This window comes from Mustelus asterias, chromosome 5 (assembly GCF_964213995.1).
Source record: "Mustelus asterias chromosome 5, sMusAst1.hap1.1, whole genome shotgun sequence".
Taxonomy (NCBI): domain Eukaryota; kingdom Metazoa; phylum Chordata; class Chondrichthyes; order Carcharhiniformes; family Triakidae; genus Mustelus; species Mustelus asterias.
Window position 1 is genome coordinate 117,044,739 of NC_135805.1, and position 27,172 is coordinate 117,071,910.

General features: G+C 42.8%; 2 protein-coding genes across 3 annotated transcripts in view; one reads left to right on the forward strand and one right to left on the reverse strand.

The window, feature by feature from the left end:
• The window catches only part of mcph1 (microcephalin 1), a 334,501-nt gene that overhangs the window by 154,459 nt on the left and 152,870 nt on the right, over positions 1-27,172 (reverse strand). The gene's annotated exons all lie outside the window — the stretch shown is intronic.
• LOC144493775 (angiopoietin-2-like) overlaps positions 1-27,172 on the forward strand; it is a 117,536-nt gene that overhangs the window by 63,850 nt on the left and 26,514 nt on the right. For both annotated transcript variants that reach the window (XM_078213237.1, XM_078213238.1), the window contains 2 exons: positions 12,336-12,437; positions 15,231-15,397. In XM_078213237.1, coding sequence (XP_078069363.1) covers positions 12,336-12,437; positions 15,231-15,397 — 269 coding nt within the window. The remainder of the gene's footprint in view (positions 1-12,335; positions 12,438-15,230; positions 15,398-27,172) is intronic.

Genomic DNA, 27,172 nt, shown 5'->3' on the forward strand with positions numbered 1-27,172 from the left:
AACATGAAGATATAAAATTATAGAAGACGTTGATCTGCTTTGGCCACGTAACTTCAGGTTTTATACATCTAGTTGATATTGATACATACGTGGTGGTATTTGTTGTTTGAGTCAGTTATTATTTTTTCATATCACTCATATTACACAATTAACAGTAACATCTCAAATTATTTAACGGATGAGAAACTTATGTGGCAAAAGTAGAGAAACAGGGATAGCCTGAATAGGTGATAGAAACAAGTTCACTACTGATAGTCAAAAGGAAATTGGATACATGCATGCAGAGAAAATTGCAAGGCAATGTAATTGAGTTCGGAGCTGTGAAAGGAGGGATGGAGTGGTGAGACTAATTGCATTGTGCTCCTGATGAGCTGACAGAGCTGCAAAGGCTGAATGGCCTCCTTCTGTGCTGTATTGATCACCCTTGTTATTGCTTGTTAAGTCAGATAATACTTTTATAAGAACGAGAGCATTATACCATGTGAGGTATCACTCTGCTCTGATATCCTTTGAGGTCACAATGCCTAAATGTTAAGTAAATGAAATTCCAGACCAATAGCAATTTAACTGCCATTTGAGAAGGGAACTTCTCAGATGTGGAAGTGCTTATTAAATTCAGATTTAAATTGAATCTCATGCGGCATTGCTCATGGTAATAGAGTATTTGAAACAGAAAGGTATTCTTCTGTTGTAGTGCCTGGAGAGATGAGTCATCTTCACGCATGATGTGGAGATGCCGGCGTTGGACTGGGGTAAACACAGTAAGAAGTCTCTCAACAGCAGGTTAAAGTCCAACAGGTTTATTTGGTAGCAAAAGCCACTAGCTTTCGGAGCCTTCGCTGCTCCTTCGTCAAGTGAGTGGGATTACAGTTCACAAACAGGGCATATAAAGACACAAACTCAATTTACAAAATAATGGTTGGAATGCGAGTCTTTACAGGTAATCAAGTCTTAAAGGTACAGACAATGTGAGTGGAGAGAGGGTTAAGCAAAAGTTAAAGAGATGTGTATTGTCTCCAGCCGGGATAGTTAGTGAGATTTTGCAAGCCTAGGCAAGTCGTGGGGGTTACACATAGTGTGACATGAACCCAAGATCCCAGTTGACGCCGTCCTTATGTGTGCGGAACTTGGCTATCAGTCTCTGCTCAGCGACTCTGCGCTGTTGTGTGTCGTGAAGGCCATCTTGGAGAACGCTTACCCAAAGATCAGAGGCCGAATGCCCGTGACCACTGAAGTGTTCCCCAACAGGTGATTGTCGAGCGGTGTTCATTCATGCGTTGTCGTAGCGTCTGCATGGTCTCCCCAATGTACCATGCCTCGGGACATCCTTTCCTGCAGCGTATCAGGTAGACAACGTTGGCCGAGTTGCAAGTGTATGTACCGTGTACCTGGTGGATGGTGTTCTCACGTGAGATGATGGCATCTGTGTCGATGATCCGGCATGTCTTGCAGAGGTTGCTGTGGCAGGGCTGTGTGGTGTCGAGGTCATTGTTCTCCTGAAGGCTGGGTAGTTTGCTGCCGGCAATGGTCTGTTTGAGGTTGTGCGGTTGTTTGAAGGCAACAAGTGGGGGTGTGGGAATAGCCTTGGCGAGATGTTCGTCTTCATCAATGACGTGTTGAAGGCTCCGGAGAAGATGTCGTAGCTTCTCCGCTCCGGGGAAGTACTGGACGACGAAGGGTACTCTGTCCGCCGTGTCCCATGTTTGTCTTCTGAGGAGGTCGGTGCGGTTTTTCGCTGTGGTGCGTCAGAACTGTCGATCGATGAGTTGAGTGCCATATCCTGTTCTTATGAGGGCATCTTTCAGCGTCTGGAGGTGTCTGTTGCGATCCTCCTCATCTGAGCAGATTCTGTGTATACGGAGGGCTTGTCCGTAGGGGATGGCTTCTTTAACATGTTTAGGGTGGAAGCTGGAGAAGTGGAGCATCGTGAGGTTGTCCGTGGGCTTGCGGTACAGTGAAGTGCTGAGGTGACCGTCCTTGATGGAGATGCGTGTGTCCAAGAATGCAACCGATTCCGGAGAGTCATCCATGGTGAGTCTGATGGTGGGATGGAACTTGTTGATGACATCATATAGTTGCTTCAGTGATTGTTCGCCATGAGTCCACAGGAAGAAAATGTCATCGATGTATCTGGTGTATAGCATCGGTTGAAGGTCCTGTGCGGTGAAGAAGTCTTGTTCAAACCTGTGCATGAAGATGTTGGCATATTGAGGTGCGAATTTGGTCCCCATGGCTATTCCGAGTGTCTGGATGAAGAACTGGTTGTTGAAGGTGAAGACATTGTGGTCCAGGATGAAGCGGATGAGTTGTAAAATTGCATCTGGAGATTGGCAGTTGCCAGCGTTGAGTACTGAGGCAGTTGCAGCAATGCTGATCAAGACATTTGATCCGGACCTTCAGAGCACCCTCCGTGCTCTCATCCCACGTACTCCCCGCATTGGAGATCTCTACTGCCTCCTGAAGATGCACAAGGCAAGCACACCCAGCCGTCCCATCGTCATATCGGGCAATGGGACCGTGTGAGAACCTCTCCAGCTACATCGAGGGCATCCTGAAACCCATTGTACAAAGAACCCCCAGCTTTTGTCGCGACACTACGGACTTCCTACAGACACTCAGCGCACATGGAGCAGTTGAACCAAGAGCACTCCTCGTCACAATGGATGTCTCGGCACTCTACACAAGCATCCCCCATGACGATGGCATTGCTGCAACTGATAATTGATAGTTTGAAATTCATCTGATATGAAATCTAAGCCAATCTAAGCCAGGGGCGGCACGGTAGCACAGTGGTTAGCACTGCTGCTTCACAGCTCCAGGAACCTGGGTTCGATTCCCGACTTGGGTCACTGTCTGTGTGGAGTTTGCACATTCTCCTCGTGTCTGCGTGGGTTTCCTCCAGGTGCTCCGGTTTCCTCCCACAGTCCCAAGATGTGCGGGTTAGGTTGATTGGCTATGCTAAAATTGCCCCTTAGTGTCCTGAGATGTGTAGGTTAGAGGGGTTAGCGGGTAAAATATGTAGGGATATGGGGGGAGGGCCTGGGTGAGATTGTGGTCGGTGCAGACTCGATGGGCCGAATGGCCTCTTTCTGCACTGTAGGGTTTCTATTTCTATTTCTAATCTGATGCACTTACAAAACAAAATTCAGAACATAAAAAGTTGCAACACCTGAGTTGTGACAACAACAGAAATAGCATACTATTTGGTTGACAGATAAAAGCGATAATGCAGTTGCCTTTGAAGGGCAGATATCTAATGATGCTGCATATACCAGGTTGAAAAGCTATGTTATATGCTGTCGGCGCTAACAAATGGAGGATATCAAGTTTCTCCCGACAGTACAATGTGAAATTACGTGGAGGGAGATGCAAAGTGTTTGACAACAACAAATCCAGGAGAAAAACGGAAGCAGTGGAAGCTTAAAAAAACATTCAATATAACTTCAAATTTTGAGTTATTGCCAAGGCATGAAGTAATCATGAAAATCTTTAAAGTGATAGAATTTCTGAGAAGAACGAGTGCAGAACAGCAGCATTGGAGATTAAGACAAATCTTTCTGTCTTCCAAGGGAAGAGCGTTTCTGAAATCTGAGCTCAGTATAGCTCAAATGAAAGATCCTGAGGTACACAAGAAATCCATGGATGGGATGCCACTCAGATCAACCAACGCCTGTTTAAAAGGACACACCACTTGGTGCTCAAATTTATGAGAGTCAAGCAGCTGACAGCACTAAAACTGTCCTATAATGTGCAAACATCAGCTCTCATATCTGTCAGCAGCAATAGGATAACTCTTCCTTCTCTGGGATATTTCGACTCAAAATGTGTGTAAAATAAAACTTTGACCTTCACAATCCTGGTTTGTGCAGGGTTTCGTGGGCCCAATAAATCATCTTTTGACTGCTTGATACAGCAATTAATGGGTCATTCAAAGTTGATGTGAGAAAGCTGTAGGAAACCTGGGTGCCTGAGGGCCTGCATACCTTCACTACAGTGGCAGCATAAGGAGGCATATCGTAGTTGAAGTGGTGAGTGCAACAGCCTTTGATGAAAGAAAATGTAGTCTGCAATCAGAAAGAAACCATCTGATCATGAGTTGGTGAAAATGACACTAAGAAACTAAGTCTCAATGGGACAGCATTCTGCAAAGGAGTAATCAGCTGACCATGATTTGTTAGGACTATATTGAATTGTTTAGATTGGACAGAATTGAAAAAGGCTTTGATTCTTAAGAGTGATGTGCTGCAGTATAGTAACAAAGGGATCGCTGATGCGGGTATGGTTTCAGCTTATTTTATTTTAGTACTTTACTCTTCTCCTACTCAGCGCTCGTAATATAATTAACTTTTGATAGTGGATAAACTAACCTATTTTTATATGATTTTATTTATTGATTTAGAACATTGGTGTACAGTGTACTGGAAAGAGCAGTGCATTATGTATAAGGTGAGCTACAGAGAGGAGAAAAAAGATATAATTGTGCAGAACTTCTGTGGAATTACAATCAGTCGGACTGCTGCTCCCCACAGTCGGACTGCCAATCCTTGCATTCGAACCACCGATCCGCTCCTTTGTACTTGTCCAGGTTGGAACGGCACATCTCTCATCCGATCTTTCATCCCAGACCTGATGAGAAATGTGTAGTGCAGCAGCTCTGGATTCCTTTCAGTGCTGGGCAGGAGTAGCAGGGGAAGTGAATCTCTTTCTACAGCTTTTCCTGGGTAGCTATTCTGCTCGAATTTTATTCAATTTCAAAAAATCTGGAATTAAAAGTGCAATGATGACCATGAAACCATTGCCAATTGTTGTAAAAGCCCATCTAGTTCACTAATGCCCTTTAGGGAAGAAAATCTGCCGTCTTTACCTGGTCTGCCCTACACGTGACTCCAGAGTCACAGCAATGTGGTTGACTCTTATATAGCTTCTGAACAAGAGTAACTAGGGATGGGCAATAAGTGCTGGCCTAGGCCAGCGACGCCTGAATGAATAAAAAAATTGATAGCCTCTGTAAAGCAGGTGTCTAAAGATCCCAGTCACTTTGAGAAGCCAGGGAGAAGGTTAGTACAAGAGGCAAGTGGGTGAGGGGTTAGGTTGGTTATGGGGTTGGGTAGTGGCATCGGAGGTGGGGGGGGGGGGGTGTTCAGTGGTCAGGATAGCAGTTGGGAGGGTGTCAGGAGGGTGGTCTTGAGTCAGGATGTAATTGGGTGTTTTGGAGTATAGGTGTAGTTGGAGAGTGAGGGAGCAGTCAGGGAAGTCGGGGTGCAGTCAGGTGGGGTTGGGGAGGGTAGTTGGAGGGTTGAACATGGTTAGGTGGGTAATCATGGGGTGCGCAGAGAGCTGGGAGGTCCAGTATGGGGTAGGAGTATCAATACTATAATTCCCCAGCAATTAGAAGTGCTTTTAATCCTTCAAAATATTCCTAGCTAACAATTCTGCTCAGAGAGTCAGAACCGTCCAAAATCTCTGGTTTAAATCAATGTTTTGGATAGTTCCGGGTGCAGGGTTTAACCTTCCTGAGTAATTCCTTGTATGTCCCGCAGCACCTCTTCAGGGATACTTCCGGGGTATCCGGAGTACAACCTCTGGGAAACTGAAGATCTGGGCAATTATATTTGCAAAGGTAATACCAATATAAAACAAAACCAATGCTAATGACAATTAAAATTAATACCAAAATGACACACAATCAGGATATTAAGAGCATTGTCAGAAGGGAGAATTGGGAAGCAAATCATAAATTTATTGAGACTATACTATGTGATACTGTACAAATTTAACAAATAAGTACTTGAGTGACAGAAACACCTTTAGTTGAGTGCGCACTTACAAACACGTAGGATTCCATCCACATAAATAAATTAGAGACCAATTCTTCGAGTTCCAATGGCAAACAGAGAGCATCCAGTGAGATGTGGTAATATATAAAAACAAGTTAGTGGATGCTGGAATCTGAAACTAAAAGAGAAAATGCTGGAAAATCTCAGCAGGTTTGGCAGCATCTGCAAGGAGAGAAAAGAGTTGACGTTTTGAGTCCAGATGACCCTTTCTCAAAGCTCAGGTGTGGTAATATGCTTTGTTGAACCGAAGAAAGCCAATGTTAGAAATCAACACAAAATGACACTCAGAGAGATTTGGGCACGTAAGGAGCTCAGATTTACACCAGTGTTTGGCAGCTCAACCATGCTCATGGGAACCATGTTATCCTGAATCCACACCTATCAATGTTTATGCTTCAAATAGGTCATGAGTGAACAATCAAGAGTGTCACACTCCCTTCATTCCTTCTAGTGAGATTAGTTAGTTCATCATAACCCAGAATCTGAGTCTGGAATCCTCCTGAACTGTATAAACTCAGTTTCACACCACATAATGCACTCAACACTTGTGCATTTCAAATAATCTGTTGAAATAAATTAAAATGGCACAAGGATGTTTTTAAAAATGTTAAAGGAACATGTTAACATCAAAATCTTAAGTGCCATTTTAAAAATAATAAAGTGCTTATTCAACAAGAAGCATTTCACTTCTTGGCTACAACACATTTGTTGTATAATGGTCTCTTAGAAATGATTTCATAATTCACCCATATTTTTTCCCAGAACCTTCTCAAAATTATTGCTAACAGATCACTGTGGTCATACTTAAATTCAGGTGTGTGTGGAAGTGTTAAACTGGAGTGCCTGTGGAGAAGTTTAATTCTGATTAACAGTTCATTGAAACAAGAAAGGGTGAACTAGACTAGGTTTGGAAACTGGGGGTGGGGGATGTGATCAATTTATTGGGAGGCTTGAAGAGGATGCTGGTTGCGTCGAACAGCAGATTACACATTGATTTCCTTCATTGGTGGTGCTGGAGTGGTTTCCTAGACATTCAAGCTGCTTGCAGTTCTGTTCTCTTCAAAGCTTCCCTTGAAACAGTCGTAACTTACACAGAGTAAGCACAGTAAGAAGTCTCACAACACCAGATTAAAGTCCAACAGGCTTATTTGGAATCACGAGCTTTTGGAGCATTGCTCCTTCATCAAGGGACTCACCTGAAGGAGCAGTGCTGCAAAAGCTCATGATTCCAAATAAACCTGTTGGACTTTAACCTGGTGTTGTGAGACTTCTTACTGTGTCACTCCAGTCCAATGCCGACATCTCCACATCATGGTTTCACAGGGTGGAGGAGATTCAGCACTCCTCAGTTTAAATGGGTTATGTTCAAATTGAAATCATTGTCTAGTCTGTGCCTCTGTGCAACATAGAAGTCTCAGACGCTCTGGCTCTGCCACGGAGAAATAAATAAATAGTAAGTCCACGTTCCCCAATTTTGCTTCCAAAGTCTGTTCAAAGGTTCCTAGCCCCTGAGTTTTGCAGCTCTGTGGCGCATCCAGGAATATTTTTGCTCATTCTTCTGTGGAAGTTAGGTTACAATCATTGTGAAAATTAAAGTTCTGTAATTGTCAAAAAAAACTGTCAAGTAATGGAAAATTATTAGCAGCCAAACATGGCCTTCAGTCAGGCCAACACTGACATATGCAGGACAAAGCGAGTATATCTAGAACCTTGTTCCATAAACACTGCATTCCAGGCTAGGACAGTAGGATGAAAACAAAGAACAAGTCACCATGACAATTACCAAATAGCAAGATATGGGGACATATTATGCTAATGAGGGATTGGTTTTCTATTAGCTAAGAAAGGGCAAAGGCTATGCTATGATTGGTGGATATGTATGTCAATGAAAGATGTGAAAAATCTCTTGTTCCTGATTTGCTGTAATTGACTATAACTGCTGAGCTGTTTCTCTGTAACCTCAGAGCTGCTCTGGCCATTCCGTGTTGGCCGTAGAGAGTTCTCCTTGTGCACAAGTGATTAAAGACCTTGCATTGGATGCATGGTGTCCAGCACTGTTTGTGTAAAAAGAGTCGACTGAGTGCCTTTAGATTGCTGTCACCCAAGAGAACTCTAACACTTTAGATGAGGTGAAAGAGAAACTTGGGGCTGAATTTTTGCATTGGGTTCAGGTCGGATATTAAAATTTCAAACACCTGAACTCCAACACACCCAGCTCTATGTTTTATGGAGATGGGACAAGAAGCAGGCAACCAACCCACTGCCAGATGTGGGTTGGCATTTTAATAAGGCTGTTAGCCTCTGATTTACCTGCTGTGTAGATTTTACAGTCAGGAAACCTGGCAGCTGAAATGAGGTGAGGACAGCTTCAGGGAGAAGGCAAATGCTGTGATATCACTGCTTATAGGCCAGGAGGAGCAGAATTACATTTCCCTCTGCACTGCAAACTTCCCCCCCCCCCCCCGCCCCCCCAATAGACAGGCTCTCAGGGTTGAGGATCAGACCTCTCCCCACAGGGAATTTGACTCCTCCTCCCACCAATGGGGTCGTGGATCGGACCTGCCTCATCCTGTGGACTATTCCAGTAATCTCCCATTTCAACTGGAAGTCAAGTCTGTCAATCAAACTGACCTCTGAGGGGGGAACCTGTCAATGACAAAAAACATAAGGGGCCTGATTCTCCCATCACGACCCGCAACTTTTCCGGTGGATCCGGTCGGGAGAATCGCTTGTTGGCCATTTTGCGGGATTTGCGCATGCGCTGGAAACGCATGTGCGTCTCCCAGAGCCAGAGAACAGGCGCAGTCGAGACCGCGCTGGAAACCGGCGGGAAGAGAGGCAAGTCACTTGAATCTTTTTATGATGCATTTTATATATATCTTGCATCTGATTATCGAGCCTGGCATGGAACTTGCTGGGCCCAATAGCATCTCCCACCCCGCCAGGAGTACTTCATCCCGGCAGAGTTTAGAGTAGGTCCCCATGTTCGGGGAACGAGCGAGAGACCCTGCCGGAATGAAAGGGGGGCAATTGGGGTCCCCCAGGGGGTCGAACAGTGGGGGTGGTGCCCCCTGGCACTGCCCAAGGGGCAAAGTGCCCATGCCCAGGGGCATCTTGGCACTGCCCACTGGGCATCGGGCAGTGGCAAGGGGGCGGGGCCTGTTGTGGATGAGGCCTGGGGGGATTGGTGGGGGTGGGGGGTCCCACTGCTACTCTACATTGGAATTGATCTGGGCTGGAGGGAGGACAGCAATTGGGGCGAGCTGTGGGGGGGGGGGGTAGTCTGCCGGGGGGGGGGGGTAGTCTGCCGGGGAGGGGGGGGGTGGACTGACCCCGGGGGGGTGTTGTCTGCTGGGGTGAGGGGGATCGCCACTGGGGGGGGGGGTCAGGGCTGGCCCGGGAATTATTCTGGGGGCCGCAATCAGGCCATGGGGAGGCTGGAGGGGCAGCACTACGATGGTCCCGAGCTCGCCAGCAAACAGAGAGACTGACAGATCGGAGCCACTGCGCATGCGCAGAGTTCCGGAGCTATCCGACTCTGGCGCGAATAGGCCCCAACCCTCCAGGTTTTTTAATGATATTCACGATTGTGACCTCTGCAGTGCACTGAGTGGGGAGATTCAGGTCTGAAGCTGCACTGAAAAAACAATCGTGATCTAGAACAATTTTCCCACCAATTCAGCACATTTGGGGGAATCGCCTCCATGATGTGTTATTCGGGAAACTTAGACTCCAAGGTTTCCAATCCCTGCCCCCATCATCCATGGAAGCTGCCATGTCAATATCTGAACCTATGTGTTGAAATGAAAGGTGAGCTGTTGCTACCATCAGAAGTAGAGTAATGTGGGTGACACTGTTTGGCATTTACAATTATAAACTAATTTCAATTCTGCATTCAATGAGGTTCCTTCCATTATAAGAGATAATAAATGTTCCATGATCATAGTCATGGAGTGCAGGTCAATTCTAAAATCCTCTTTGTTCAAGTGAGAAACAGATGTGGTTCACTCTATTGTTACTTCATTGATAAATAACTTGTGTTTCTTTTTGGGGGAGATTATCTTTTAAGGCCCTCAGATGGTTATTTTTCTGTTAAGAATGTTTTATTATTTTAAAAGCATTGCACGGCTTCACCAAACTGTCAAAACAAAACTCGTACTGGGAACCTCGCCGCTAAAAATGGTGGACAGTTAATTGCTCTATTCAAAGACTTTTCTAAAACAAGTAGGCACCAAATCACACACTGTGTTTTCCAGCCAAGTACAATATTGACATGGTGTGGTTCCAAATGGTCAGAAACACTTGCCAGAACATCTGCAATTAGATTGATGATTATCAAGGAGCAAAGTAATCCTTTTGGAAGGACATGTAAACTGTGATTTAGCAGAACAAACATCTCCCGAAAAAGTTCAGCTTAGCTGTACTGAATCATTTTTACTCAATTAAAGAAGGTGATCCATCAAAACTGTGCATTTTCACAAGATGACAAAATAATTGCAATTTGGGAAGGGTATTTGGCCCCTTTCGATTCATCCACTTAGAGAGCCAAATGTTATCCGATTGTAACATTCTAATGTTGTTTCTTCCATGATTTCAATATATCTGCCAAAACTGTGTTATCAGAAAGTTTATTTGAATTGTTGATCACTTTGTATAAGAATTATTTCCTGATATCTATCCAAAATGTGTCTCCATGTTGTACTCAAACCTACCTTCATAATGTGACCTTCGATATTGGGGATCATTGCTTTGCCCAGTCCTGGCACAGTACAGGGCGGGTTCAATTCCCGGGCCAGCTGGGGTTATTCTCAACCTTGCCCCTCGACTGAGGTGTGGTGATCCTCAGTTTAAATCACTACCAGTCAGCTCTCCCCACTCAAAGGAGAGAGCAGCCCATGGTCGTCTGAGACTAAAGCGACTTTACCTTACTGCCTCCAATGCTGAATTTTAACAGTTAGCTTTGACAAATTGATTTAGAAGTTCTTGTTCAGTAAGTTTCATAGTAGAAAATGAAAATCTGAACACTCGTTAGCTTCTCAATATGCTTTGTTGTTTAGGTCTACATCAAGAAGCTTTTCAGTTAACACAAATGTTTTACAAATAAATATAGTAAGGCCTACATTAATGTAACATCTTCCATGTTCTCTTGACTCTCCAATAAAATACTTTTAACATGTTGCTGTTGTTGCAATGTAGGAAGTATGACAATTTGCAGACAGCAAACTCACACAAACAGCAATGTGATTATAACCAGATATCTGTGTTACTTACGTTGATTAAGGGATAAGTATTGGCCTGGACACGAAGCATAACTCCCCTGCTCCTCTTTGAATTAACGCCATGAGATCTTTTATGGCTGCTCAATTAAGCGGACTGGGCCTTGATTTAGTATCTTACCCAAATTATGGCACAACACTCATTCATCACTGCACAAGAGTGTCAGTCTAGATATTGTGTTTAAGTCTCTGGTTAAATTTTATGTTATTTAACAGATCAACTTCAGTTACACAGAGAGAGATTGGAGAAATGAGAATTGTTTTCCTCAGAGCACAGATGTTATGGGGAGATTTAATAGAATTATAACAGAGTAAATAAGAAGGAACAATTTTCTGTGGCAGAAGGGTCAGTAACCAGAGGACATCTATTTTGAAGAATTGGCTAACAACCCAGAGGCAAGATGAAGAGAAATGTCTTTGCACAGTGAGTTTTGATGATCAGGGATCTAATGTTTGAAAGGATGGTGAAAGCATATTCACTATTAACTTTCAAAAGGGAGTTGGCTGAATACTTGAAGGGGCGGCATCCACAGGGCTATGGGAAAGGGCAGGGGAGTGGGACTAATTGGATAGTTCATTCAAAACCTGGCACAGGCATTATGAGCCAAATGATTTCCTTCTGCGTTGCATCATTCTATGATTTTAGTGTTGAACAATGGTAAAGTCAGACTCTTTCCTAAATGAGCCCTTATTATGTTGTGTCTAATGTTAAGAGTTAATTTAAACAGAAAAGTACACTTCAGAGCTATTAATTAGGACTTCACTGCACTAATAATGGAGAGGTGAAATTTCCATATAATTTGCACTCGAGAAAGTAGCCTAAAAATCCAATTACAGAATTTGGTCTTAATTTAGATTGTGATAAAACTGAGGGAAACATGTTACAAACATTACATCAAATTAGTACAAGTCTACAACTAGAGCTGGAAGCAATTTGAGGCAATGAGTTAAGAGCATCAGGAAGTTAAATACTGCAGATGCTAGAAATCTGAAATAAAAGCAGAAAATGCTGGAAAGACTCAGCGCTTCTGGCAGTATCCATAGAGAGAGCAACAGCACTAACGTTTCAACACATTCAGTCAAGCATGTTTTTTCAAAAGCAAATTGGCACCCATCTCCTAAACTGCCTCGTGACAATAACAATAGATGCTAAATTGAAAATTTCCCAAGAAGCTAAGAACTGTATGAAGACAATTGTGATATATTTATTGTATTACAATAGGCATTTTGCGATATGGAATCCAATGGAGGAGGATGGACTGTAGTACAACGCCGTCAAGACGGCAAGACCGATTTTCAACGCACATGGAAAGAATACAAAACAGTAAGAACTTTTCAAAATAACCTTAGGTGATTGACCAATGCATTAGGCTCTTTTCCATTCCAGGGCTGGTTTCAAATTCGACTGATGCAAATGTGATAATTGAAAGATCAGTACAGTTGGCAGCCGAAGGCTGACCCTGTCCAAACTTGAAAATATTCTGTAAATTTCGCTCAGACTGGCTCCTATAATGACTAGGAAATGGTCGTTTTACACTTATATCATGGGATTCCTTACTTCTGGGATCAGTATGGAACCATAGAAAAGCCATGGTGCAGAAGGAGGCCATTCAGCCCATTGTGCCTCTGCCAGCCAAAAAAAGGCAAAAAGCTAACTGTTCATTTTAATCCCATTTTCCAGCTTCTGGCCCATAGCATTGCAGGTTACAACATTTCAGATGCAGATCCAGGTACCTTTGAAATAAGTTGAGCATGCTTTGATCTGAACCACCAACTTAGGCAGTGAACTCTAGATGCCCACCCTTTCTGGGTGAAAAGGGTTTTTCCTCATGTCCCCTCTAATCCTCCTACCAATCACCTCAAATCTAAGCCCCCCCCCCCCGCCAAATGACTCCTCAGCTAGGAGAAACAAGTCTTTCTTGTCTACCCTGTTTAGACCTCTTATAATTTTATACACCTCGCCATCTCTGTTCTAAGGAAAACAATCCTGACCTATCCAATCATTCCTCACAGTTGCAATTTTCAAGCCCAAAGCCTTCTAAATCTTCTGTGCACTCTCTCAGAGCAATTATGTTCTTCCTGTAATATAGTGGCCAGAAATGCACACAAAACCCCAGCTGTGGCCCAACCAGCATTTTATACAGTTCCACATTACGTCCCTGTGTCTGTATTCAATACATCACCCAATCAAGGACAGGAGAAGGTTTTGTTTTGTCTACTGTATTCAGGAAAAGAGGAGATCAGTCCCATATGGACTCTGCTCCATCCTTGAGGTAATATGATCAATGTGAAATACCCCTTCCCACCACCAACTGCTGCTGGGAAAGAGAGCTGTAGCAATTAGTGGCACTCTGTCAAAAAATCTTTTGTCTTCATATGATGGGCAATCAGGTGAGTCCCAAATCCTCATACACACCCTCTATGGAATGTAATATTATGAACCAGATCCTCTCATAAAATCATAGTTTGTGTCCTGAGCTCCACCACAACGGGCACCTCACTCACCCACCCCAAACCCCCTTCTCCTCAGCCACCCTCTTTGTGAAGGCATAGAGAACTGACAGAAGGTTACTGAGAGAGGGAACAATATAGGAAGGTGGAAGCCTTGGCTGGAAGATGATGACCCAGTTAGAGAGGGCTGTGGTAGGATACCGAGATTGGAACAGGGTGGCTGGTAAGTGGGGTGGGGAGATTGGGTTGGGACTCAGAATGAGGAGCAGGGGTATAGAGGGGGTCAGAGAACCACCAACAAGTTGGGCTGTCAAGTTAATCACAGTTAATGTTTCCAGAGATAACTTGCTGCAAACAAAAATCTGAACGATCATAACTAATAAATTAATTCAAAACAACAGAGGTTAAATGCTATCAGTGCTACTGATTAATTATTTTAAAATAATAATCTCAGAAGTCTGAGCAAGTACCAGGGATCTTTCAAGCATTTGCTTACTTTTGTGCCCATAGTTAGCTTTTAATTTCTCCAAGGATTTGTTTTCAAAAGTGCCTTAATTGTCTGCATATGTGTTTCAGAGTCCTGGATACATATGAAATAGCCTCTATTTATGCTAATTGCTTCATGAATAATTAGTGGTCTCCGATACAATTGAGATCAGTTATATCTATACCATTTGGACTACTTCTATCCTTCAGCCCTTGAAGGTGCTTACTTGTGCAGGATTGCAGCTTTACAGTTACAACAGCTCTCCCAGACCTCATTTAAATGGCATTTTGTTGTATGTATGATAAAATAGTGCCAGGTTATTAGATTGTCAAATTGTCACAGCAAAGCCTCATTCTGCCTTCACCAGATGTGCATTATCCAGGATAGTGATCAAAAGCAGTAACTTTTCTGCTTATTCCAGGCGAAGGAAGCCAAGTGCAGTCTCCTCCAGCTAAGACCAACTAACAGTGCAGACTAGAAATCAAATGTGAGACCTTGCTCCTCTAAGATAACATTCTGGGAAGGTCATTTAAACACTTCTTTTAAAATTGGGGAACTCATTATGGCAACCAAATAGACAAACAAGTTTATTGTGGTTTTCCGAGTTGGCGCTCCAACATACTATTCTACGATGATGGAAAAACAGATGCTTCCGCATGTTGAGATTCTATCTCAACTGTGCTTTCTAAGACAGAGCTGGCTTGTATAGGTTGGATGTCCATAGGTGAAGGAAGGAAATTGTAACATTGTTCAGCATCTTTTAGCTGGTAACAGAACAGCCATTGTTGCATACTGTCTCATTGACTTCACAGCTGGGAAAAGATGCACGACAGAAAAACCACTCGCAAATAAAAGGTCCAAAAAAAAAACTAGGAAAAAATATCAATAAATAACCTGTTATTGGTATAATCTCTTAAAAACAGTGTTATATTAAAGCCCACAATTTAACATAATGTTCAAACACAATACTGCAAGAGATCAACTACATTTAGGTAACAGCACAGTCTTACTTTCTAAGCCCTGCTACTTGAGTGGATAGGGGAGAAGGCAGACAAGTGCGGCTCACTTTTACAGTTCCATTCTCCTTATGAAATCGCCAATAACATACTGAAAACACTGAACATTCATTTATAAATGCTCAAAAATGGATTGCACTAAGACAAAGTAATTTCCTTGTAGGGGTTTGGTGATCCTGCTGGAGAATATTGGTTGGGAAATGAATTTACTCATCAACTAACCAAGAAGAAGAACTACGTCCTTCGTATCCAAATGCGAGACTGGGAAGCGAATGAAGGGTTTTCATTGTACAATCAATTCTACTTGGATGGTGAAATGCAGAAGTACAGGTAGGTATTTCAGAAATAGTTCTTTTCTAGAAGGTCAAATCTTTGTCAGGGTTCAGTCACATGGTTTAAATGCCTGAATAGTCACACTTAATTTTTTCTGGAGGAAATCTGATTTTCCTCTGCATTCTCAACTCCATTACATTTTTCTCTTTCCGTGGTTTGTGAATGCCTGGTGTGCAAAATGCACAAACGTCCCACTGAGGTCCAGTTCCCCACTTTAAATGAGGGATAAAAATCAGATATCTCCCTGAATACCATTTTTATCTGGTGGTGTGGGGTTTTTGAAGCTGATCAAAAGCATGCTGGCTTTGAGATTTTGTGAAGAAAATGAAAAGCCTGCCGAGGAGTCTAGAACATCCTGAGAGGTAAATGTAAGTGTTTCCAAACTTTCAAATATCACTGTTGAGTGCTATATTGTGATGTAGGTTTGTTTTTATGCAGTGATTCATTGTAGGGATCTGTTTTAAAGGTAAATCAATCCTTATGTAAGGGACTGAGAAAAATTTGTGGGGAAGACATTTACAAGTGTTCTTTGTCCCTTGTGGGTTTCAATCTCCTGTTTGCTGAACAGGATGTGTTTGTTGAGTGTTGTGGGGGCTGGGCCAATCGGATTGCTCTGGGGGCGGGGAAAAAAAAGACGCCAGGAAGTGAAGCAGCTGCAGAGCAGAGGAGGGAGTGTGCAGAAGTGGGAGAGCCATGTTTTTTGGAGAGGAGCTTTTCGGAGGCAGTAAAAACTCAGTTCGAAGTGAACATTTCTCAGGTAGAACTGCTTGGTTTTTCATGACTGCCGAGGAGGACAGCCTTCAGCGCACTGGACCTGCGTTACTACACAGATAGCTCACGGCACCTCTGCCTCGTGTGCTTGCTCCATCATCTTCCCTCTCGTAGACCCGTCTGGACTGTGTGTGTGTCGGGGCTAAGTGAGTACTACCAGACAGGAACGGTAACAGAATGTGGTTTTCTTCAGATGTGCACCAACGGATGGGCCCCAACGTTTAAAATTCAAAGTACTTGGTGATATTCTGAACATTTCTCAGGTTGAAACTGTTAATTGGAAAATCTTCAATTGGGATTCTTTACTTGTTTATATCTGCTAATTATATTTGTTATTAAATTTTTTTTGTTATTCCGTTTACCTTGTTGTTCCGAACCTTTTCTCATTATAAGGTTTATCTCAATAATATTTTTGGAGGCACCGCGCTAAACATACTCAAATCCTTTCCATGCAAGCCTGGACTGGCATTTATGGGTAAACAGGAAATTTAGCCAGCTCACCATCAACTGCTAGGAATTCAGGATCATGTAAATCCAACAGTTAAATAGTAGCCCCATATAGTGATCAGCAGGGGGTTACACTTACATTGGCCGACTCTGTCTATTGTTCATATACATTGCAGTGCTTGTCCAAAGGAAAATGCATAATAATGTTGCATCAGCCTGTGTTGTCATATTTTCTACTGTGATTTAAATGGTTCCATCTGATTTTAAAAAAGCCTAGTTTTAACATTTGGAAAATATCTCATCATCTAATTCCCTACATTTATTGACAGTAACTCTGCTTTGAAACTGAAATGAGTATCTTCTATTCTTTAGGTCCCTGAGAGCAGTTTATTGTTTAGACTGCTGTGACCATTATCAAGTGAGTTTCAAGTGTTAATGGTTATCAAAGTATGTATTTCATTCATCTGAGCTTGAACGACAATTTCAAGAAATTGTATGGTTTGTCCCTTTGATGTGGGTTATTGTTTGTTGGCACAAGCTAGTCGGATTACAAGCATTACAAGGTTTTTTTCACATCACAGAATGTATTCTTTTTTGCAAGCTTTTATCAGATATAGAGAGGCTCATTTTCATTGATAATGCATGGAGTCTGAGAGCTGCACAATGTGCATTCTCGGTAATTGGTTATGGAGAATACATGGGGGACATAGAAGTGGTATCCGTGATCAGAGGGAATACGGAGGATCAGAGGGAACATGGAGGATACAAAGGGTGTCCAGAGATAGCAAGGCCGATCTGAGGGGATGTAGATGATGCAGGGGAGCTTAGGATGACATGGGTGCCTTCACAGCTGGGATCTTAAGGGGTCATGGGCTGGCATGGATGGTGTGTGAGCCGGGTGAACTTTTAGGGGAGCTTTAAACACTTAGGAGCTGGGTGATATTGTTTCAGAGAGCCTCGGAGCACTGGTGGTTTGTGATCCACAAACTGCACTGTGGATCTGGTGTGCAATTTGCCAGTCACCAAAGTGCACAGGTCAGTTTTTCCCCGAGTCCAGGGGAAGATTCGGCACTATGTTTCAAAACATGGAGACTGACATTATTTTAGTCCGAAATTAAAATTTCACTATTTGTTATGTACGTATCATGCAGATTTGACTCATCTACGAAACTGTGACTTATATCTTGCAGTAAGAAATAGTTCTAACTGCTTTAATTAGTGAAATGGATACCTACAAAGCCAACTGGAACATTTGAATATTGTGAATTCTTAGCTTCCAATTGGAAATCCAGAGGATAGGAAAGTGAGATAGAAGAGAAAAACTAATTTGTTTCACTTTTAATTTCATTACTCTCCTCCAAAGTTGATTTTGTAAAACACGCTTTCAGTAGTTTAGGTAAGATTAGAAAAAATGGAGATAAATGAAAAAAGAATGAGATAAAAGAGATGCATTGTCAAAAAATGGAAAAGCAAAGTTTCAAGAGGAGGAAAGGGGACAGTAATGTTAGGTGGAAAAGAGAGAGGGAGAAGAAAGGAAGCGAAATCTGAACACAGAATGAATGCCAATTTACTGAGTTAAAATTGGGTTCACAAAATCATGTTTCCATTCCTGTAAAATAAAGTTAATTATCTATTTGCTCTTTGGCAATCTTTAACTGATTTTCATTCATTTTGCATTGTTTTAAATGTCACATACTTTACTGAGGTATACATACACACATTGAGCCAAAAGCACTCAATCTTCTCATTCAGGCCCATTTCCAATCCAGACAACCAGAGGATAGGTTTTGCCTTGCAAGTCTAATTATGAGGAAGTCCCATCGCTCGCAAAGTCAAAGATGAATACTTGTTAAGAATATGATACAAACAGATGTGAATGAATAACCCAAGAGAGCAAGGTTCACTGGTGCCATCATTAGAAATACAAACAATTTATACCCCGAAACTAAATTGCACTTAAAAGAATGAAAAATGAAGGATATTTTTAAATAAACATGGGCTTTTCAGAGTTCTGGGGTTTGAGATGGTGTATCATAATACAATCAGCCTCAGCAAAAAATTAGAACCAAGTATTACTTCATCAATGCAGCTCAACATTTTTACATGTTCATTATTGAATGAGTTAAATAGTACTGTCCTAGAAACAAAACAAACATATCAAAATGACAGGGAAGAAAACATCAGCTGGTCTATCAAGCCTGCACCACAATCATGACGGCAGGAACTCCATGACCATGTAATCTCTGAAGTGATGAAAAGAAAAGCTTGGAAAATTCTTATCGCATTTCTTCAGATAAACTAGTTAAGGGGATGACATTGACTAAGAATGCAAATGTCAATACACTGTGATCTTTGTGCTAGCTGAGAACAAGCTCCATTTTGAAGACATTGAGAGAGTTAGCATCCACTATACGGGCTGGCAATATATTCCAGAGTTCAACTCTCAGGGAAAATAAGAAAACTGTCCCTGGTTTATTCGTACTTTTGTGTAATTTAAATGCATGTCCCCTGGGTCCTCCCCAGTCTTTCAAACTGAAATAATCCATCAGTACGCACACAATCCAATCTTTTCCGATTTTATACTTTTCCGGATAGCAGTTATAGCTCCAAGCATTTAATTCAAAGCTAAAAAAAAATGCTTTTTCATTTATTTTCTTTCACAGAATGTGGACATCACTGGCTAAGCCAGCATTTGTTGTCCATTGCTAATTGCCCTTGAGAAAGTGGTAGTGAGCCAACTTCTTGAATTGGGACAGGCCATGTGGCATAGGTACACCCATAGTGAGGTTAGGAAGAATGTTCCAGGATTTTGATCTAGCAACGGTGAAGGAATGGTGAAATAGTTCCTAATCAGGATGTTGTGTGGCTTGGAGGGGAACTTTAAGGTGGTGGTGTTTCCTTACATCTGCCTTTGTCCTTCTAGATTGTAGAGGTTATGGGTTTGAAAAGTGCTGTTGAAGGAGCCTTATGATGCCCACTGCTGGCACTGTGTGTTGGTGGTGAAGCCTCAGCAATAAATTAGAACCAAGTATTACTTAATCAATGCTGCTCAACATTTTTACATGTTCATTATTGAATGAGTTAAATAGTACATGTCCTAGAAACAAAACAAACATATCAAAATGACAGGGAAGAAAACATCAGCTGGTCTATCAAGCCTGCACCACAATCATGACGGCAGGAACTCCATGACCACGTAATCTCTGAAGTGATGAAAAGAAAAGCTTGGAAAATTCTTAAGCTTATTAAGCTTAGTGTTTTGTCCTGGATGGGGTTGAGTTTCTTGAATATTATTGGGGCTCCACTCATCCAGGCAAATGGAGAGTATTCCATCACACTCCTGACTTGTGCCCTGTAGATGCTGGACAGGCTTTGGGGAATCAGAAGATGAGTTACTCACCACAAAATTCCTCGCATCTGACCTGCTCTGGTGGCCACAGTATGTATAAAGCTGTTCAATAGTAACCACCAGGATGTTGATAATGGGGAATTCAGCAATGGTGAAGCTATTGAATGCCAATGGGTGATGGGGAGATTCTTTCTTGTTGGAAATGATCATTACTTGTCACTTCTGTGGTGCAAATTTTACTTGCCACTCATCAGCATGAATGTTGCCCAGGTCTTGCTGCATATGGAAGCAGAGCAAATGGTGCTGAATATTGTGCAATCGTCAGGGAGCATTTCATTTCTGACCTTTTGATGGAGGGAGGTTCACTGATGAAGCAACCGAAGATGACTGGGCCTAGGACACTTCCCGGAGGAACTCCTGCAGTGATATCCTGGGACTGAGATGATTGACTTCCAATAACCAAAACCATCTGCTTTTGTGCTCCGTATGACCTCAACCAGTGGAGAGTTTTCCCCAATTCCCATCGACTCCAGTCTTACTTGGGCTCCTTGATGCCACACATGGTCAAATGTTGCCTTGATGTCAATGACAGTCAACTGCACCTCACCGATGAGTTCAACTCTTTGTCCATGTTTGGACCAAGGCTGATTCAGATAATCAGTCTATTGTAGAATTACAGGCAAGTACAGATCAAAACTGAGTTTTAAATGTTTTACTGAGACCAAATAGACAGGAAGGTATATGAATTTAGACCTCAAGGTTGATCTGGAAAGCACCAAATTAGCAGAGGCAAAACTCTCTTCAGTTTAACTGCACAACACAGCCTCCCATAGTGTTTCAATGGTGAGCCAATAACACAGTAGAAATGAGGCAGTGGTGCATACCTTCTTTAACAATGAAGAAGCTTGTCAGGAAATTCCTCAGAGACAAAAAAAATAATTGTTCTGGAAAACAAATAAGTAATCTTTTCTTTACACAGGGAAGGTCAATAAATAAATTAAAATGTTGCCCTCACATATCACATTTGAGTAAATAAATACATTTCTGCTCATATGGGTTTTAAAACAAAGGATAACATATAAATCTGAAAAGACCATCTAATTTCAACTTTCTTTCATCAAACATTTCTGCTTTTGTGAGGCATCACCAGAGGTTCTGCCTAAATAAGCACATTTCAGTTCAAAACTTCTATTTGGAGCAACTCCAAAGTTGAATAATGCTGTAATTTCTTTAGGAGCATGCTGCTTTGTGTGTCATTTTGCTTTCCTGCTTGTTTTTCAATTCAGAGGCATGCTTAAAAAAAAATCATTTACAAGCCATTACAAAACAGAACTGAGTTCATTCTTCACTCATGTTTTCCTGCTGTACTTGGTAATTGTAGTTGCAAGAGACTGGCCAGTGGGAATCATGGCCAAAAGTATCCACTTTGAGTGCAATTGGTGATCTGGGAACAAACGGCATTCAAAGTGACTTTATTTTTGCAAAATGAATTCCTTACTCAAGTAACCATGCAAACTCATTTGTATATCGATAACGTAAACTCTGACAGAAACCACTTCAATCAGGCAGTGTTTTAGAAATGAATATGTAAGAGTGGTAATTTGGTTGTTCAAAAAAATAAACATTTTAATCTTGGCCAGCAGCTGTGAGTAACATCATTTTAAATAATTGAAAATACTTTAATAAAAAATTATACAAACCCACTTCCTTAGTAAATTAAATACTGAGTATTTAAAGCTTCAAAAGATGCCTATTAGTGCCTTTGCAACCTAACAAAGTTTAATTTTAAGAACGCCCTCATAAGCACAATTAGCAGAAACTCGACGTATGGCCTGCTTCCAGCATGATGGCTTTTAAATTTGCTCCAAAAAAATCTGATATAGCCAGGGTGTAACACACACCTCAAATCCCTGATGTCTTGCACTGGTTTGGCTGATCTTGGCTAAATTGCACTGGAGATACCAATGCAACCCAGTGAAAACTCCAGGCCCGTCTATCAGGCTATCGTACCATGAAGTTGAAGGCAATAGATACATGCTGCAATTTGTATCCTGATGCCTCGTTGCGTCTCCACAGCAGATGTTGATGAGTTTGGAAAGCTGCAAGATTTTAAGTACAAGCATTTGGGAAAAGTGCGAGGGTGGGATCCACTGGAGCCATTACAACAGGAAAGAACAAAGAACAAAGAAAGAACAAAGGAAAGGCTCTGGTCCTGGAAGCATTTTGGGAAGAGATGGACTAGAACACGGGTAGAGATAGAGAGGTCCTTGGGCTATTAACAATTGGAGTGGGGCAACAGGAAGTGTGAGAATTGGGAAAGGTAGACTGGGAGTATGGTGGTGGAGAAGGCAGGCAGCAAGACAAGAAGTCCAACCAGGATATAATTAGAAAATCCAGTACATGCGCAATTAATGCTGTAAAACTGCGACATGCTGACACTAAGCCCGGAGGACCAGGAATTAATTTAAGCATGACTCCAAATCAGAGGAACACCAATTAGCAAAAGATCAGAATTAGGACTTCTTTCCTTCAATACACAGCCTTAGCTCGGTAACAGCATTGTTGCTGTACTTGAAAGATCATGGCTTCAAGTCCTACTCCAAACCTAGGTTGGCAGTACAGTCAGAGCTAATGATACACTGTCGGAGGAGCCATCCTTTGGGTGAGACATTAAACCAAGGCCCTGATGGACTGAAAAGATCCCACACCACTTTTCAAAGAGCAGTGGATTTCTACTAGTGTCCTGGCCAATATCAATCCCTGATCCAACACATGAAACTGATGATCTGGTCATTTATTTCATTGCAGTTTGTGGAACCTTACTGTGTGTAATTTTGTTGCCATGTTGTCAGAACAGTGACGACATTCAAAGAGGCCTCTCCCAGGCACGAAAGGAAGCAGCCACTCCAGAAAGCATGTAAAACGTGCAGGCCTGCAGGTGAGAGTGAAACAACGCAATCCCAAGGCCCTCCTCCTCAGCTTACTCCTGGCAAATGTCCTATCTCTGGAAAACAAACTAGATGAACTTAAGCCAGACTCACTTTTCAAAGGGAACTGTGAGACTGCTATGTATTCTGTTTCACGGAGAGATGGCTCACTCCTGCTTCACCGGACTGTGCTCTACAACCAGAGGGCTTCTCAATCACTGAATGGACTGTACAGCGGCCTCAGGCAAGACTAGAGGAGGTGGGGTCTGCCTTCTAATCTCGTGGTGCTTAGACATAGCAATACTGGCAAGTTTCTGCTCCCCGGACCTCGAATACCTGACGCTAAAATGCCATCTCTACTGCCATCTGCGGGAGTTACTCTGACAGCAGTTTACATCCCACCCCATGCGTACATGATGACCGCGCTCGACAAAATATACATCACCACAAATAGCTTGTTCATCATGGCTGGGGACTTAAATCAGGCCAAGCTCAAGAGCATCTTACCAATATATCACGTCTCCTGTTCCACCAGAGGCCCAAACATCCTAGACCACTGCTACACAAATATCAAACATGCCTACTGCTTTATCGTCCATCCACACTTTTGGTAAATCAGACCACAAGGCAGTGCTCCTGCTCCCGGCTTACAAGCAAAAACTGAAATGGGAGAATCCATTCAAGAAAGTCGTGCAATGTTGGTCTGAGGAATCAGATAATCTCCTACGGGACTGCTTCGAGTCAGGAGACTGGTCAATTTTTCAAAACTCAGCGGCCAACCTGAGCGTGTATATCACTACAGTAACTGACTTCATTAGTAAGTGTGTAGAAGACTGTGTGCCAAAGAAGCAAATCCGTGTGTTTCCCAACCGGAAACCATGGATGAACAGGGAAAATCTATTGCTTGCTGGAGTCCAAGTCTGAGGCGTTCAAGTCAGGCGACCCTGACCTCAAAGTAAAAGTTTATTCATTAGTCACAAGTAAGGCTTACATTAACACTGCAATGAAATGACCGTGAAATTCCCCTAGTTGCCACACTCCGGCGCCTGTTTGGGTCAATGCACCTAACCAGCACGTCTTTCATAATGTGGGAGGAAACCAGAGCGCCCGGAGGAAACCCATGCAGATACAGGGAGAAAATGTAAACTCCTCACAGACAGTGACCCAAGCCGGGAATCAAACCCGGGTTCCTGGCACGGTGAGGCAGAAGTGCAAACCACTGTGACAACCTATACAAGAAAGCCAGACTTGATCTACGGAGATCCATCAAAGATGCCAAAAGACATTACCGGACTAAGCTAGAGTCCCAGGCTAGCCACACGGACTCTCACCGACTATGGCAAGGTCTGCAGGACATAACAGGCAAGAAGATGAAGGCATGTAAAATCGCCAGCATCAGTGCACTTGCCCCCATGAGCTCAATGCATTCTATGCCCGTTTTGTGCAAGAGGTCACCTTCCACCCCAGAAACCACAGATGAACCTGTATCTGAGGTCACCATCGCAGACATCAGAGCAGCCTTCTTGAACATCAAACCATGGAAAGCAACTGGCCCAGATGGGGTACCCAGATGAACACTTAGATCCTGTGTGGATCAGCTGGCAGGGGTATTTGCAGACATCTTCAATCTCTTTTTACACCAATCTGAGGTCCCTATTTGCTCCAAGACGACCTTCATCCTGGTACCAAAAAAAGCCAGACAGTATGCCCCAATGACTACCGGCTTGTGGCTCTGACATCCATCATTATGAAGTGCTTCAAAAGGTTACCCATGAATGGCATGAATCAATTCCAGCCTCCCAGATTGCCTGGATCCACTACAGTTCGCCTATTGCTGCAACAGGTCCAAGCAGACGCCATCTCCCTAGCCCTGCACTCAACCCTGGAACACCTAGATAACAAAGACACCTATGTCAGACTCCTCTTTATTGACTACAGCTCAGCCTTCAACATCATTATTCCTATGAAACTCATCTCCAAACTCCGTGGCCTGAGGCTTGGCTCCTCTTTCTATGATTGGATCCTAGACTTCCTAATCTACAGACAACAATCAGTAAGGATAGGCAACAACACCTCCTTCATGATCATCCTCAACACCGGTGCCCACAAAGCTGTCCCCTTAGCCCCTTACGATACTCCTTATACACCTATGACTGTGTGGCCAAATTCCCCTCCAACTTGATTTTCAAGTTTCCTGAGGACACCACTATAGTGGGTCGGATCTCAAACAATGATGAGCCGGAGTACAGGTAAGAGATAGAGAATTTGGTGAACTGATGCGACGCTAATAATCTCTCCCTCAATGTCAGCAAAACTAAGGAGATAGTCATTGATTTCAGGAAACGCAGTGGAGGACATGCCCCTGCCTCCATCAATGGGGATGAAGTGGAAATGGTCAAGAGCTTCAAGTGTCGAGGTGTCCACAATACCAACAACCTGTCCTGATCCCTCTTTGTTGACACTATAGTTAAGGAAGCCCACTTTCTTAGGAGGCTAAGGAAATTTGGCATGTCCGCTATGACTCTCACCAAATTTTACAGGCGTACCATAGAAAGCATTCTTTCTGGTTGTATGACAGCTTGGTATGGCTCCTGCTCTGTCTAAGACTGCAAAAAACTTCAAAGGGTCGTGAACGAAGCCCAGTCCATTACGCAAACCAGCCTCCCATCTTTTGACTCTGTCTACATTTCCCGATGCCTCGGAAAAGCAGCAAGCATAATTAAGGACCCCACACACCCCGGCCATACTCTCTTCCACCGGGAAAAAGATACAAAAGTCTTCCCTGCTGCCATCAGAGTGTTCAATGGACCTACCACGTATTAAGTTGATCTTTCTCGACACCCGAGTCATGACTATAACACTACAGTCTGCACTTGCTCCTTTCCTTCTCTATGTATGATATGCTTTGCCTGTATAGCGCGGAAGAAACAATGCATTTCACTGTACACTAATACATATGACAATAATAAATCAAATCAAAGTTGTACAGAGCGTTGGGATGACCTGAAGTTGGGACAGGCACGATATAAATGCAAATACCTTCTTAATGAGAACATAAGAACTGGGAGCAGCAGTAGGCCATTTGGCCCCTTCAGCCTGCTCCTCCCATAAGACCTTGGCTGAACTTTTTGTGGACTCAGCTCCACTTACGCGCCTGCTCACCATAACCCTTAATTTCTTTACTGTTCAAAAATTTATCTATCTTTGCCTTAAAAACATTCAATGAGGTAGCCTCAACTGCTTCACCGTGCAGGGAATTCCACAGATTCACAACCCTTTGGGTGAAGAAGTTCCTCCTCAACTCAGTCCTAAATCTGCTCCCCCTTATTTTGAGGCCAAGCCCCCTCATTCTGGTTTCGCCCGCCAGTAGAAACAACTTCCCTGCTTCTATCTTAGCTATTCCCTTCATAATTTTTTATGTTTCTACAAGATCCCCCCTCATTCTTCTGAATTCCAATGAGTATAGCCCCAGTCTATGGAGTCTTTCCTCATAAGCCAACCCTCTCAACTCCAGAATCAACCTAGTGAATCTCCTCTGCACCCCCTCCAGTGCCAGTATATCCTTTCTCAAGTAAGGAGACCAAAACTGTACACAGTATTCCAGGTGTGGCCTCACCAGCACCTTATACAGCTGCAACATAACTTTCCTGTTTTTAAACTCCATCCATCTAGCAATGAAGGACAAAATTCCATTTGCCTTCTTAATTACCTGCTGCACCTGCAAACCAACTTTTTGAAATTCATGCACAAGGACACCCAGGTCCCTTTGCACAGCAGCATGCTGCAATTTTTTACCATTTAAATAATAGTCCATTTTGCTGTTATTCCTATTAAAATGGATGACCTCACATTTACGAACATTGTACTCCAGCTGGCAGACCCTTGTCCACTCACTTAAACTATTTATGTCCCTTTGCAAACATTCAGTGTCATCTGCAAACTTTGCCCTACCACTCATCATAGTGTCATCTGTGAACTTTGACACACTAAACTTGGTTCCTAACTCCAAATCATCTATGTAAATTGTAAACAGTTGCGGTCCCAACACTGATCCCTGAGGCACACCACTAATCACTGATTGCCAACCAGAAAAACACCCATTTACCCCCCACTCTTTGCTTTCTGTTTGTTAACCAATTCTGCATCCATGCTAATACATCACCCGCAACGCCATGCAGCTTTATCTTATGCAGCAGCCTTATAACTTATATCTGAACAACTTGTTAAATTTCAATAGTCTAACCAATATACAAGTATAATCAGATTTCCAATATTTGT